The 14,609-nt window shown below is 33.5% G+C and overlaps 1 protein-coding gene across 1 annotated transcript in view; it reads left to right on the forward strand.

The window, feature by feature from the left end:
• LOC119071391 (matrix metalloproteinase-2) overlaps positions 1-14,609 on the forward strand; it is a 128,963-nt gene that overhangs the window by 27,811 nt on the left and 86,543 nt on the right. The window contains exon 2 of the mRNA XM_037176267.1: positions 5,009-5,319. Coding sequence (XP_037032162.1) covers positions 5,009-5,319 — 311 coding nt within the window. The remainder of the gene's footprint in view (positions 1-5,008; positions 5,320-14,609) is intronic.

Raw genomic sequence — 14,609 nt, forward strand, 5'->3', positions numbered from 1 at the left:
TACTGTGGGAAAAGTCACAATTTTTTTAAAAATAAAATACAAATTCTTGTGCGTTGGTATATTAACGAACATTATCAAAATACTTGAATGCTACAAAATGCGACAATGAATCTGGTAAGGAATGGTATGCTGCAATAATATTCTCGAATGCCACCATTCAGTATTTCATTGATTGACTATATTTAGAGTCTCTTTGATGTTGTAAATAATAATATTCAGCCAAGATATCACTGCCTCATTGACAGAATTCTAGAAAACTAAACTTCCATACATCGAAACAAGGTGGAAATTCCTTTTCTTCCTTTGTTACACTCAATGGCACACATGCCACATCAATGCAATAAATTATTGTGTGTCGTCCAATTAACAGACACCTTTTCAAATAAAATTTATCTGAAAAATCATCAGAACATTTTAATTGACGCATGAAAAACCATTATTCTCATGATGAATAATCCCAGAGTTTCGACGAAATACAAAGGAGCATGTGCATAGTGTTGTCATAATAAGAGTAATTAAAACAAAAATAATTTTACCATCAAAACACTAAGTCAATAGCAAATAAAAACGGTTTTCGCATTGAATAACAAAGGATACTCATTTCCTTTTGCGTGCTCAAAAATCAACAAAGAAAATAATGAACGTGACATACAGCAATTTTTGAAAAAATAATAATTGTCCATCGCACTTAGCAGCAGACAAATATAACTCTTTTATATACTTACAAGCTGATGCATTAGCACAAGGCATTATATTATATTGTACGGTTATGGTTGTAGTACACTATGTGTACAGCACATTGAGAGCAATGGTAAATACGCGAGATTGATGAGGAACACAATGCTCACGTAATTCGATGAATGTTTGCTCTTAAAATGCATTTCAAGACATTAAATGTTTGTAAGTGTTAGCTACGGAATCTTCTCATTTCATTTCGTTGTTTCTAATGCCAAAAATTAACGTTGAACAGGAAGTTCATTTAACCTTTCTTAGACAAACGTCACGAATCTGTTACTTCTTTTTTTTAACCTGTTACAGACGGCTGTCATCTGATATCGACAACGACAGCAATAATAAACACCAATCTCTGACTTATTAGGTCCTATATAGCAAAAAGCATGTTCAAAACAAATGAAGTAAAAGATTTCTGAAATCAATCTCTGAAAATCTTCGATCAAATGCAGTAATAGACCAGATAGTAAAACTGTTAATATGTTTCCCGCCTGTGATAGGTTAAACATTTTTTGGTTCTTTGTTTTTGTATTGTTAAGGGTTTGATAGAAAATCTTCTACTTCTTCTTTACTTTTATAATGCGTTTTAGGATTTTGCTTTATTAGAGGACACTAGCTCATCTCTAATTTTTGTTGTCGTTGTTTCTAAACAGCATGTTTTGGAAAGTGTGCTGGAAATATCTTAGCGTTATGGACAGTGGTTAGCTCAAAAATTTTCTACTAACGCCACACAAATCTTCGGAGCTGAATGGTGACGCTTTCATTTTGAAGCGTGTCTGGGTGCGCTGCGCATGTAATTTTTCGGAGTCGATCAGGATCAGCAACATGTTGGCATCTATGCTGAATACGGTGGTCATTTCGTGAAGTAAATTCTTCACATACAACTACCTCCATATTCACCTATGACAAATTTACCGACATGTGGCTTTAGCATACAAAAATTATCCAAGCCATAGGTAGAGAAAAACAAACAAAGACTTGAACCGAAGGATTTTACTGAAATTAATTTGTTGTATATAGGTATACTCGTTCAGTAACAGGTTCTTATTTTACTTAATTTTCCCTCAAATCGAAACAGTGGCCAAATGTCCTACTAATTATAAACGCAGTCTAGTTGTGCATTGGCAGAAACAATTTTTTTTATTCAGAAAGGGAAAAACTACGAGTAGTATCACTGCAGAGCCACAAATGATGGTCCTAAATTATTTTAATCGAAACGAAAAACGAAATTTTTAAACCACAATCTGAAATCCACACATTATATCAAGTCGACAATTCACGGAAAAATTAGAGTCCCATTTAGATGAATAGTTGTTACGAATCACCTCACAAATCACTGAAAAATGTTTTATTAAAAATTGAAGCCTAGACCTTAAGAAACTGTTCGTGAACTTCGAGTCTATAATTGTCTATGTGAGTGACACGCACTTAAGAGGCACCGGTACTTTTCCGAAAAGCATACATTAGGGCGATTTTTAAATACAGGATTTTAGTTTACTTTTGATGATATCTTTCCATCAGAATCCTTTTTCAAAAATGTACGACCGCAATTCCGACACGAATGTGTTAGCTTTTAACAGAAAATAGATTTGGTTGTAACAATTTGACCAGCTCTGAGAACAAAATGAAAATGAAAATGAAAATTTCATGAAACTGCTCACTTTTCTCAGAGCTGATCAAACGACTACAACCAAAACTAATTTTTATTTAAAGCTAGCAGATTCGTGATCGGAATTGCAGTCGTACATTTTTCAAAAAGGATTCTGATGAAAAGATATTAACAAAAATGAAATACGAAACACGCAAATGTAGGCTACAATTTTAGCTAAGTGCCGGTGCCTCTTAATATCCTCGTAAGTGTTTTAAGTAACTTCTTAAGCTAACTTTTAGGCTACTTCAGCAAAATCTAAGAATAGTTTTTTGTTCAAACAGGGAAGAAAAGTTGGAAATTGCATTTCGAGGGTGTTGCTTGTGGCAAAGAGCCACTAGTCATCTGAGATTTTCAGCTGAGGGGAGAAAATAGCTATTTTCTCGCCTGCGTTGTGAAAAATTTATTTCTAGATTCGGCGATTATATTTTAGATAACTGGAGAGCATTTCTTAAACTCAAGCGAGTGAAAACTTTGCACAAACCGAAAAAAAACCATTTGTTAAACCGTCTATTTAATTGTAAGTATCATCGAATTTCACAATTAATTTTTAATTATTCTTTAAAAATTCAATTGTCTACGGAAGTTTCAATTGAACCAAGTGTTAATTACGAATATTCTCAGAGATATTCGTTAATTAAGGATGGGAGCGGAAGTTAATTGCACCATTAATATCTGACGTGAATAGTGATTTAGTGATACTACTCCTGAATTTGTACACAATCGCCTAATTACATGGGTGGTGGCTTGACACAATCATATGTGTTTTACCAGACATAATATGCCGCATTATATATGCGAATTTGTTTTGAGTGTAGCACTTAATTGTTCCAGTTAAAAGTGTTCTACATACACGAACAATCCAAACACTTCACTTATTTATATCCATAAAATATAAAATGAAAATAACATTGCAAGTTGTTTATAGTGAAGGTGTGAAAATTGCTACTGTATCAGGCTGTAATCTATAATATATCGGTTTTTAGGTAGAATTTTTTAATATTTTCTTTATTTACACTTAGACTCAAACTGAGACCTTTCAAATTGACCTATATATTCAGTTGGATACGTTTTTTTTTTCATCTTTTAAAATAAACAGACACCAAACGCTGAGAAACTGTTGATCTTAAAATCGTTAATATGGTTAGGATGTTGAGTAGTCGGTTTCTGCTTAAATATTTCAGAGGAAAACATTTTTCAATGTTTACCATTTCATTATCCACAAACAATTTATACATTTCTCACTTCTGAATACTGTTTGGGTATCATGTAGTTGTCCAGATCATTTTAATTTTAAATGAATTGCACAGTCAGTTTCATTTTTTTTACCTCGTAATGTGTAAGAAGATTATGTGTTTAAAATATGCATTTATGTTGTGCACAATATACTGTGTACACTGTGCACACATGGCTACAAAATGTCGATTGTAGTCAGTAAATTATCTAATTATGGCTAATTTAATAGGTTCAGATCTTTGCATTGTGTGTAAAAGAGAACAAACTGATCTCTTAACACTAGAATTTATTGTTAGAAGTACGTTTAGATGCAAAAACGCACAATGAATTATGAAATGTTATTATAAAGTTACTGGCAAACCTGGTTCAATATGCAGCTTTCCGGTTCGCCTTTTTACTGGAAATGAGTTTCATTGGAACTTCGTTATTTTCACGAGAAATTGACGATTATTTTGAAAGCGTTGATTTTACAAACGAAAAGTCGCCTCGTGACTTAATCATTCAATTTGTGATTTCTTTTATGTTAAATGTTTGTCCTAAATGTCCTAGACGATTTAAAAGTTGTTTTCTTGGCAATCTATTTTCATCTATATATTCGCTGCACTGCGCACATGTCTCGTCACCTTTACACAGGTGATAACGTACCTACTTGGTTGTCGTATTTTGAATATTTCTTAAACAGAATGTTTGCATCGACAAAAAATTTAAACCTTTTTTATGAATCGATATTTCAGGTTATTTTACGATTTTGTAACAAAAAATATGATCACTCACCAGTCTGACTGTCCTAATGAACAAATCATTCCAACAGTTATCCGCTCGCTTATAGTACATTGTATAGTCTGAGACGAAAGGAAATTTGATTATTATGCAAATGAGATGTTTTTATATATACAACATTGGCCGGATATCAGTGACAATAGAATTCATACGCAAGCATTTTTGATTGTGACGTAAGAAATTTACATTTTTGTTAGCAGGTATTTTTGACGCGCAACATAGAACTACTCCTAGCACGAACACTTATTTTTCTAACGTCAAAATGCCTCATAGTGTCTAAACAAAGTGTGTGCGCGTACGATTGCATTTGTGGTGTGTTTTATTAACACCAAGAAATCATGACTCCTGTCTTTACGACATAAATGCATGGGCCTCCATGCTCTTCTCCTAGCATGTCCATGCAACTAATAAAATTAAGAATCTTGAGAGATGATATGATACTGTTGAAGAATCGGTGGATAACTTCGCTATGCATTCCTTTCATAATATGATCAAATGAACTCTAATTTGTAGCCATTAATAATGCTTTGTTGCCCATCTTTAACTCACTTCAGGAAGAACTTATTCAATTAAACCAAACGCTAATAGAATTTCAATTTTCTCTCTTTTCAGCAAAACTACTTAATGAATTTCGGATACTTACCGAAGTCCGATATAGAAACGGGTAATCTTCGGACAGAAACACAATTATTTAGTGCAATAAAAGCGTTACAGCGTTTCGGAAATATACCCGAAACGGGTATAATTGACGAAGCGACACGCAAGTTAATGAAACGGCCAAGATGTGGTCAGCCCGATTTTCCGTCTGGAACGGACAGCAGAACAGAGTTTTCTGCTGACAATAGGATCAGAAGAAAATATGGACGACAAAAGCGTTATGTGATACAAGGTCCGAAATGGCCAAATACGAATTTAACATGGAGGTGAGTTTTTTTGTTAAATTGTTCGATAATTTTTTAAACAAGATTCCAAATATTTCAATTTAAAGTATGAAAAGTTAAACAAAAAGGGGAAAGTTACCAAATTTGATGTTAACGTGGTGTGTGTTCTACAACAATTTTTTTATGACTCTATTTTCAGCAAACAGACACAAAATTGTGTGTGCATTTCAAACGAATTGATTTTACATCGATTCATTTGTGGGAAATACCGTACAATAATCTTTAGTCGTTGATCGATAACTACATAAATTCACCACTTCCTATTTATACACATCCTAAAACTACCTATAGAATCAAAATTCAAACCTTTAAAAATTAGTAAATATTTCTCCGGTTTGCATTATCATACAATGCAACCTATGGGCTATCATTGATATGACAACTTGAATATAAATGAGGTACCAGTTCCCTCGGTTACTTTTACTCATCTATATTCAAGATATCAAACTCTGTCCTGCACTATACATCTTATCACACAAGTCCTATAGACTTTAACTCTATGTATGTTATACACACAAATCTGATAGACTATACATCTACAGTCTAGAATTGTCGTTGGGTGTGTAAAATTCAAAATATTTCCGATGAACCACCAATGCATACTACTTTTCGTGCAGTAATATTATGCGAGTTTTCTTAGCACATACAACAACCATTTTTACATTCTTGTTATTCATTATTCGCTAGTTACTGTCGTGAAATACAAAGAATACTTTTAGGCGTATTAAATTTGCCTTAATAAAACTTGGTACTTTTTGAAACAAATATTGAGTCTTTAGCATTATCACTTTTTGATACTTAAGGTTGGAAATATTATCAATATGAGCTTTTTACCATTCATTGGAACTTTTGTTAATGGAAGGCTCACATAACAAAGACATGAAAGAGTATATTATTATCAACTTTTGGATTACTTTCTAGTGTATAGGCTTTGAGATTTAGTTTTTAGTTTTAAATGCGATTGTTTTAGTTATGTTTCGTATTTGTTTTAACTGCAAGTATATTATAATATAAAATAGAGTATGCACCTCCCTCAAAATTTTTATTTTGACGAGTTGGGGAAGAAGCGGTCCATAATACCAATAGTCAAAATTAAAATTTGGACAGAGGTCCAATTCTCCCTCATCTACACAAGTAAACCTGATAACTAGGTCCCACCAGTTGTGTGGGTCAGATCACTTGACTGTTTGTCTGAGCTATGTTTACAATTAAATTTAAACTCGTGTGAATTGCAGCCCTCGCTTCGCTCTGCCGGCAAACTTCACACTCATTAATTTTGGTTCTATTTATTCGGTTTTGTTTGCAAGGCAAAATAAAATAATAAGACTCCAAATCGTTTTAACAAAGAGTAGAAAATGCTTCTTTCGAGAACTACTCTCAGATTAATGAACCCATTTTCGAGCTTGACCTGAGGATTTCAATGCTTCATCGAATAAAAAAAAGTTTTTGAAAATCCGTTTTGATTTACTCAAGTTATTGTGTTAACAAGTAGCAGAAAATTGTTGCATTAAACGTTTTTTAATCACATTTCCATACATTTTTAGTCATAGTGAACGTGTTATGTACGGTGTATTTGTTTTTGTAAAACCCATGACTTACAGTCAAGGGAATAATTCACACCCTTCGGCCGAAAACACACCAGCAATTTTGTGTTGATCGGATGGACAATTATGCTTAGTTTTCCATTGCAATCGGCTAAACAATGGAAAATCAACGCAAATTTATTCGTGTGTTTTCGGTTTTACATGCTTAAAATGGTTGATTTACAAAAAAATCCAGTTTTCGTGCTCCAGCATCTAATTATTATTTGAACCTTCGTTCAAGAAATCAATAAATCATAATCAATCATCCAAGACAGAATATGTCGAATTAATCAGAAAAATGCTAAGAATCTTTAACTAAAATATCAGTTCCAAAATGAAATCTCAATTGCTTAATAAAAGCTTTCTTGTTAATGCTAATGGACCAAACAGTTTGTCATGTTTAAACGGTGTCTTATAAGGTTTGTTGCAAAACGTGAACATCAAAATCATGTAAAAGTTCAGCTAAATTAATTTTAATAATAAAATACCAACAACATGTTCGTCTCTAGATTACCACGGATGGAGTGCATTAAGCAATCAACCTCGATTGTAACTTTAACCATGAATAAGAAATGGTTTTTCACGAGAAATGTCATTATCATATCATTTTGTTTTCATCGTGGTTTTTTCATGTAAAAGTCATTCTACACTACTTATCCTTTGTTACTTCACGACGACTTTATTTTTTTGTGATATTCATCCGTTGAGTTTATTTTATAATGTGTCTGCACGATACAGCATGTTTTCCTCAGAATGTTTCGCTGCCAGAAGTTGATAAAATCTATTCTGACTATTTGTTTCGTTAATTTTTGGAAAGATTATGCATTTTTTCTCGCCCATTTTCTTAGTATCTTTAGTCCTGGACAATATATGGGGCTATAAAGTTTTATGTGCTATATGTGCACTTGGAACTTCGAGGTAGGACTAGGGGTGAAGCATTTACCAAGAAATGCTAGAGAAATGCCAAGAAATTTACCTAGAAAGTGGAACGTATTCTTGTTACGTAAATTACGCTAGATAGGAAATTGGTTCCAAAGGGAAAATGATAGAATTCTATATGTCGAAAAAAGAATTTCTAGGTTGGCATAGCGCTTTAGATAATTTTTTTTAGTAATGGATATTGGGGTAGGTATACGCATCGCAATTAAAAGTGCGCGTTCGGGACAACGTTCTCAAATGGTTTTGCAAAGTTATCAATAGTATACTGTCGCATCTTCGCAGTATCAGTTTCTTGTATTTTTCTGTACTTTTATCTATTTCTATGCATTCTCGTCTTGAGTTTCAATCTGTACTCATTTTATATTTTCCCTACTTTACATGTTGATTTTCGAGAAAAAAAATCCATCTCCAATATTCAAGTAACGACTGAGTGCTACGACATAGAACTTACATCCGAACTGAAACCATAATCAAATGATGCAACGTGATACTCAAGCGACTGGAAAACAATTGTCTGTTTTCTGGAAATGTAACGAAACTTGTTCCCAAAGGTCGTTAGCTGGGTTTGTCGCAAGTGATTTTTGTTTTATGTTTTCTGTTAGCTAAAATGTATTCTTTTATTGCAACAGCGAAATTTTCATCGTTCCATTTCATGTAATTGCTATGGTTATTACAGAGAATACATTTTGCTTGTGACACGATGCACGATTGTCGAAGTTTCAATTTCGAAAGTTTGACTGCAAATTTGTAAGTTTTTGAAATTCCAACTATCCGAAGTTATCCATCCCAAACTCAGTAAGTGACACGAATGTGGAACATGCTGATAATGTGGAACGATGGTTTGGAACACGAGAAACCGATGTGTTTTCTTCTCTGATTCTTCGGTACAAAAGGACAAACACAGAACTCCTCAACCGTCGAAACTGTCAAAATTTTAAGGAAATGTTCAATGAGCTCAGTACATGTGACCGTAGTGTCGTTTCTTTTGGATATCTAAATCAATTTAATGTAATCCAATCCAGAGCAACAAATCTAATACGAATACCTCACTTTAGTGTCGCCCAACAACTGATAGTATATATTCTATTCCCTTTGGTAGCCGCAAAATCAATGAAAAGTAAGCTGCAGAAAACCATTTACGTTTTTGTAAATACAGATTCAATAAAACAAATCCAAAGACAGAATGATGGTGCAAAATGTGCAAAACCTTTTCACCCAAATTAAATGTCTAACCTGTCGCTGAATGAGTCTGTTATTTTGAAATCAATCTAAAACTTCTCCATGCAATTAACGTTAGCATTACCTGTAAAGAATCTATATTGCATACAATTGGTTTCGTTTCATCAACAAAACATTGTTTCAATTTCAATCATCCATTTTGGTAAATAAAGTGTTCTATTTACTCCGTTTTGTTGCACAATTTAACGTAAATTGTAGTTGAAGCAATTTACTCGCTGTTCTGTGAACGAGAGATATTCCACTGTTCCAAGTTTTGATTAAATGAACGAATATGTTTTTAATGGAATAAAGTTCCTTGTAATTGTTCTTTCGGCAGCAGGTACACATTTTATCTGTGTTCAGATTTGAAATGCGTCGTATAATAATAACTGAGTTTATTTATACAATTTTTTTGGAATGGATTCGTGCTATTAAATGTGGATTTAATTGGTATAATAGTCATTGTGTGCATTTATCATTTATTTTTATTTTTTTGTAAAATCTAACACAATCATTCCAGATATTTCAAGTTTTATATTTCATTGAATAGTTGCTCGTTGTCATGCAGTCCATCGCCCTGGACACAGAAAATTCCATTCAAAACAGAAATATGGATCTCAATTGATAAAAATAGAGTACTCAAATCCCTAAAATAACTGTTTCACATAAATATGTGTTATATAAACAGAAAATCCTCACATTTCTCCACCCTCTGTTCCACCAGTATCATTCCCATCATTTCCCAGCTCTATTCAAATGATGGTGAGTTTTTGGTCACGTGTCCGAACACTTGAGGTGTATGTCAAGTTTTTCAATAAGCCATTCAACTTGCGAATACATACGGTTGATGGTGGTGTTGTTGTTTTTCGAACAATGTAAAATGTTGTGTATACCCAAATAAAGGTAGATTATTATATTTTCTGCTTGTGGACAAATTGGGAGATCTATAAAATGTATATATATGAACACGTCTTTACCTTTGTCATAATAAATTTTCTATATAAATAGAGATAGAGGAGAGGGCTTGGTTATATGATGGTGGTGGTGGTTTTTTTTTCGGAGTGACATAATATTATTATGAAGCAATTTTTGTTAAAGGATAAGTTTTGTTTGTCTAATAAAAAAAAAAATTATTCAAATAATCTGCTTTCGTATTTTTCGTCATAATATTATACACGGTCGAGTATTGTGAAATCAATTTGATTTTATTTTCAAATAGATTTATATCTCGATCAAATTGACATATCTGTGTCTGAAATTGACAAGACATTTGAAATTATCTCATATTCCGAAACATAATCTACAAAATTGGATGTCGTAATTATAGAATGAAGTTGATGGATATGAGGATAGCTTCTCGTTTCAGATTAAGAATAACCTAACCGACCAATCGTGCAATCTCAAATTTGGTTCGTTGCATTCGTTCCAATCATTTCGCTTTAATTGCACCGCACAAATGACGCTTTGCACATTGGAAATAGTTTGGTATTAGCTTGCGCTGCCATCTGACCTTAGCACAATGAATTTTCAATTCACGCAATTAGTGGTGGCAACAGCTAGATATTGAGCATTTTTCACTCCTTTGTTCATATGTCAGTTTTTTGATTTGATGATTTTGTATGAGAATGAAAACTAAAAATGTGATATTTCTGTTAGGAAAGCCGTTTACTTCTATTTTTTTGGTAAAAAATGTTTAAAAAAGTGATAAGAATCGAGTAACATTAGCAGAAAAATAAAATGAAAAAAAAAATTACACAAACTGCTATTGGGACTCGATTCTAATAATTTTTTTAATCATTTTGGACCAAAAAAGTTGAAGTAAACGGATTTCCTAACATAAATATCAAGGCCAACACACACTAGCATCTAGTGTCAGTTGGGAACTGAGGACTTTTTTATTTGAATTGAATTCCATTTACAACATTATTCTGAAATATTTTGTAAATTATAAAATACTTCATCCAACCCTTTATGATCTTCACCGAAAGTGCCCATAACTCTGGCAGCGTTCGTGCGTTGTATTAATTGCTATACCTTTTCGCTGTTTCAGGTACATTTTTGATCTATTTTCACTAGTTCGTTCCTGGATCAAATTTCCTAAAGTATCGATGAATTGTATTGCTTCGGCACACCAGACTGCAAACGGTAGTATTACGTAATTTTGTTCCAGTAATTTTTTGTACTTGTTCATATTAACGCCGGCAGCTTTTGTCGCTACTTTACCAGGTCCATTACATGAAAGATGAATGTGGGACGGCACCATAGTATCAGAGCATGTAGCTTCCCATAACTGTCCCTTGCTCCATGGTATAAGTGTTACGCCATCAACTCTTTTCCCATTGTCTCTGAACATGCCTGGAGGCTCTCGCATTGCGGGAATATTTGATGATTTTAATGACAAGTGAATGATGTTGTTAAACTCCGAATGACATGGTATTCGTCCTACACTTTTAGAGCAACTCAGTCCATATAATCAATCCTTGAAAACCATCTCTCCACAAACATTTCTATTGTTAAAATCGATTCTAACCGATTTTAGCTGAATTAAACAATAGAAATATCGTATTCCCGATGACACTAGATGCTAATCTGTGTTGACCTTCACACTTTTAGTTTTCAGTCTCATATAAAATCATCAAATCAAGAAACTGACATATGTGAACAAAGGAGAGAAAAGCTCAATCTGGCGTAAGCTGTTGCAGCACTAATGGCGTGGATACGCAGTTACGCAGTTCTTGTCGAGGTGGCGTGGATACGCAGTTCTTGTCGAGGTGGTTTGAACTTTTTAATTAACTTGATTAACCAGTGATCAATCAGAGTGATCCCGCTCGGTTCTTATGTCCTCTTTTGAAATGGTTTTCTTCTTTTTAGTCGTCGCCAATCTGAGGTAATGGTAAAGCTACCACAAAGTGAACAAAGCAAGAAATAATATACGTATGTGAAGTGGGCAAATCCAAGTTTTTCCAAATCTTCATAAGTTAAATGTACCCATGCGACTTGAGTTTTCGATTCTTCTAAAGGTACGAAGTCGAAAGAAGTATTTACTTTTTTTCAGATCGAAACAGTGACCAAATGTCTTGCTTATCCGTTCGACATGGTGTCTGTCTTATGGCACGGTTTTGTTGGTGATGTGATAAATGCTTAGCATTCGTGTTAATCACGTATAAGGATGGCTTAGTCATCTGTTTGTTGACAGTTCAACAAATATAGATAGATTCGTTGCACTTCCTTAAAGGTGACAAAATAGCATAAGTTGTTAATCCACTACACTTACATTGTCTGGTCATATTCAAAATATGAAGATAAAGAAAATATCAGACAGTAAGGATCTGTCTTTTATGAAAAGTGTCATCTGTTTTTATTGAGACGAAGTATGTTACATTCCGTCATATGTACACACAGCGATGGGAATTGAGTTTTTGAAACCGTTGTCATCAAGTTCTTTTTTCCTTTCAATAGGGTACACACTCATCGACTACTCTATTACCTCTATTTTTTCTGTACATTTGCAAATATTACTTTATCTCACTGCCATTATATATATAGCAATGATAGCTCTTTCTCAGTTTACTTTAACATTTACAATAAGAATAAAGTTTCATACGTTAAAGTACAAGCTCCCTCACCTACGGTTTTAACTGTATATTTGTACATGCCACAATGTAACCCATGTATAGCATATATATAACTGTAGATATGTAAGATAAGTCAGTATAGCACTTAAAGTGGTAATTCGATTCCTAATAGATGTCGGTTTTTTGCACTACAAAGCAAAGTATATCGAGTATCGTATGCTGGGGATATTGTAAAATACATAAGAAAATCGAATACCCGCTCAACAAAACCAGGGAATGTATATCATAGATTGTACGAGATAAATTATTTTGTATGATAAAATCTTCTGGTTTCTTCTAAAAATAGTTCATCCTTAAAAATCTTAATTCAATTGGCTTCGATCGATCGATATGCTGTCTAGTAAAGCAAACTATAATAGTCCAAAAAACGTTTGTCGAACAGCTTGGGACCTCGGACGGAAATAGTTATTTTCCTGATGCAAGCTAAAAGGCTTTTTAATGCGAATGAGAGCACGAACCGGAGCCGGAGTCTCAATGATCGCAGATTTTGGTTGATGTTTTCTCAGGGTTCGAGAAAGTACCCTTCATGGGTTGCTTCAGGGCAGGCTATAACCTCCACACTTTTTTAAAATCGAAATTTGGAAGCAGTGACATCATGTACTATTTATTAAAATCAAATATGTCGGTACCCATAATCTAGTACTTACTGAAGGGCACTTCACACATACTTACATTTATCGCATTGATCTTCTAATATTCGAATTTTCACCTAATAATATTCACATCCGGTGGCCCATCCGATTTGTGTGTATCGGGATTTCTTTGTCGGTCTAATGGTTCTTACTTACGTTTCTCTACAACAAATACATCATCGCACTTGAGTTGAAAGCATACATAGCACAATTTCATAACCGATAGCTTCCCGTAGTTCTAAATAGTCATTGATTGATGAAATTTGGAACTGAAGGCATATTTGGTGGTACAGTACCCACAAAGTAAAAGGCATGAAGAATGATAATCTAATTTCTATACACATTTCATGTATGAAATATCTTATTATTATTATTATGTTGAATATATGTCTAATGCCGAGTGTGAGTTAGCGCGTAGCCATGTATTTATACTGTAACATAAACCACGTTCGCAAATATATCTTGTGTCAATTTCGGGACTAAAATGATGCACAGTCACACGAACTTTACTCCTGATATTTTATTAAATCTCATTTCCAATTTATTATGCCACGCGTCCCTTATACATATCATATAGATGTGTAATTGTACGTATATGTATATACTTGGCAGAGTGAGTGTTACGTTAAAAAGATAATTAACAGTATGATTGGATTATCGATATATTAAATTGAAGAAATCTAGTTAATCATGAAGTCATATGTGGGATATACGTTTGAAGAAATTGATTTTATTTCCTCATCAGCTTTATTCTTCATCCGGTATTATAGCCAATTTGTCAACACAAATCTGATAAAGGATCTATCTAGAACAACAGATTCGATTCCATTCGTGCAACTCATCAAACTAAATTTTTCACCAATGTATGGTCCAATTCTAACCGAAATTTTCCTCTGAATTTGTCGAGTTAGATTTTCCAGTTATAAATTTTCTAGATGTCGGCGCCGATTTTCTGTTGACTTAGCTTTCAGCAATGTAACAGCAATTTAACTCATAAAAGAAAAATGTTTCCTTGAAATGGTCGAATAATCTTCTTATCAAAAAATTAGCAAGGTAAATAATTTGATTTACAATCAACCGAAGCTTTGAAAGGTTATATGTGGTTCAAAATCCATTTTCTTATCTTATAATTATATCGTGTCTGTGCTGTGCTGTACACATCGGATTGGATCAGAGCAGTTAATTTCGCCATGGTACAAATATTACGTTGGAAGGACAGAATTCATGTGAAGAAAAATTACCGAAAGTATATACGAAATAATAAC

This window comes from Bradysia coprophila, assembly GCF_014529535.1.
Source record: "Bradysia coprophila strain Holo2 chromosome IV unlocalized genomic scaffold, BU_Bcop_v1 contig_144, whole genome shotgun sequence".
NCBI lineage: Eukaryota > Metazoa > Arthropoda > Insecta > Diptera > Sciaridae > Bradysia > Bradysia coprophila.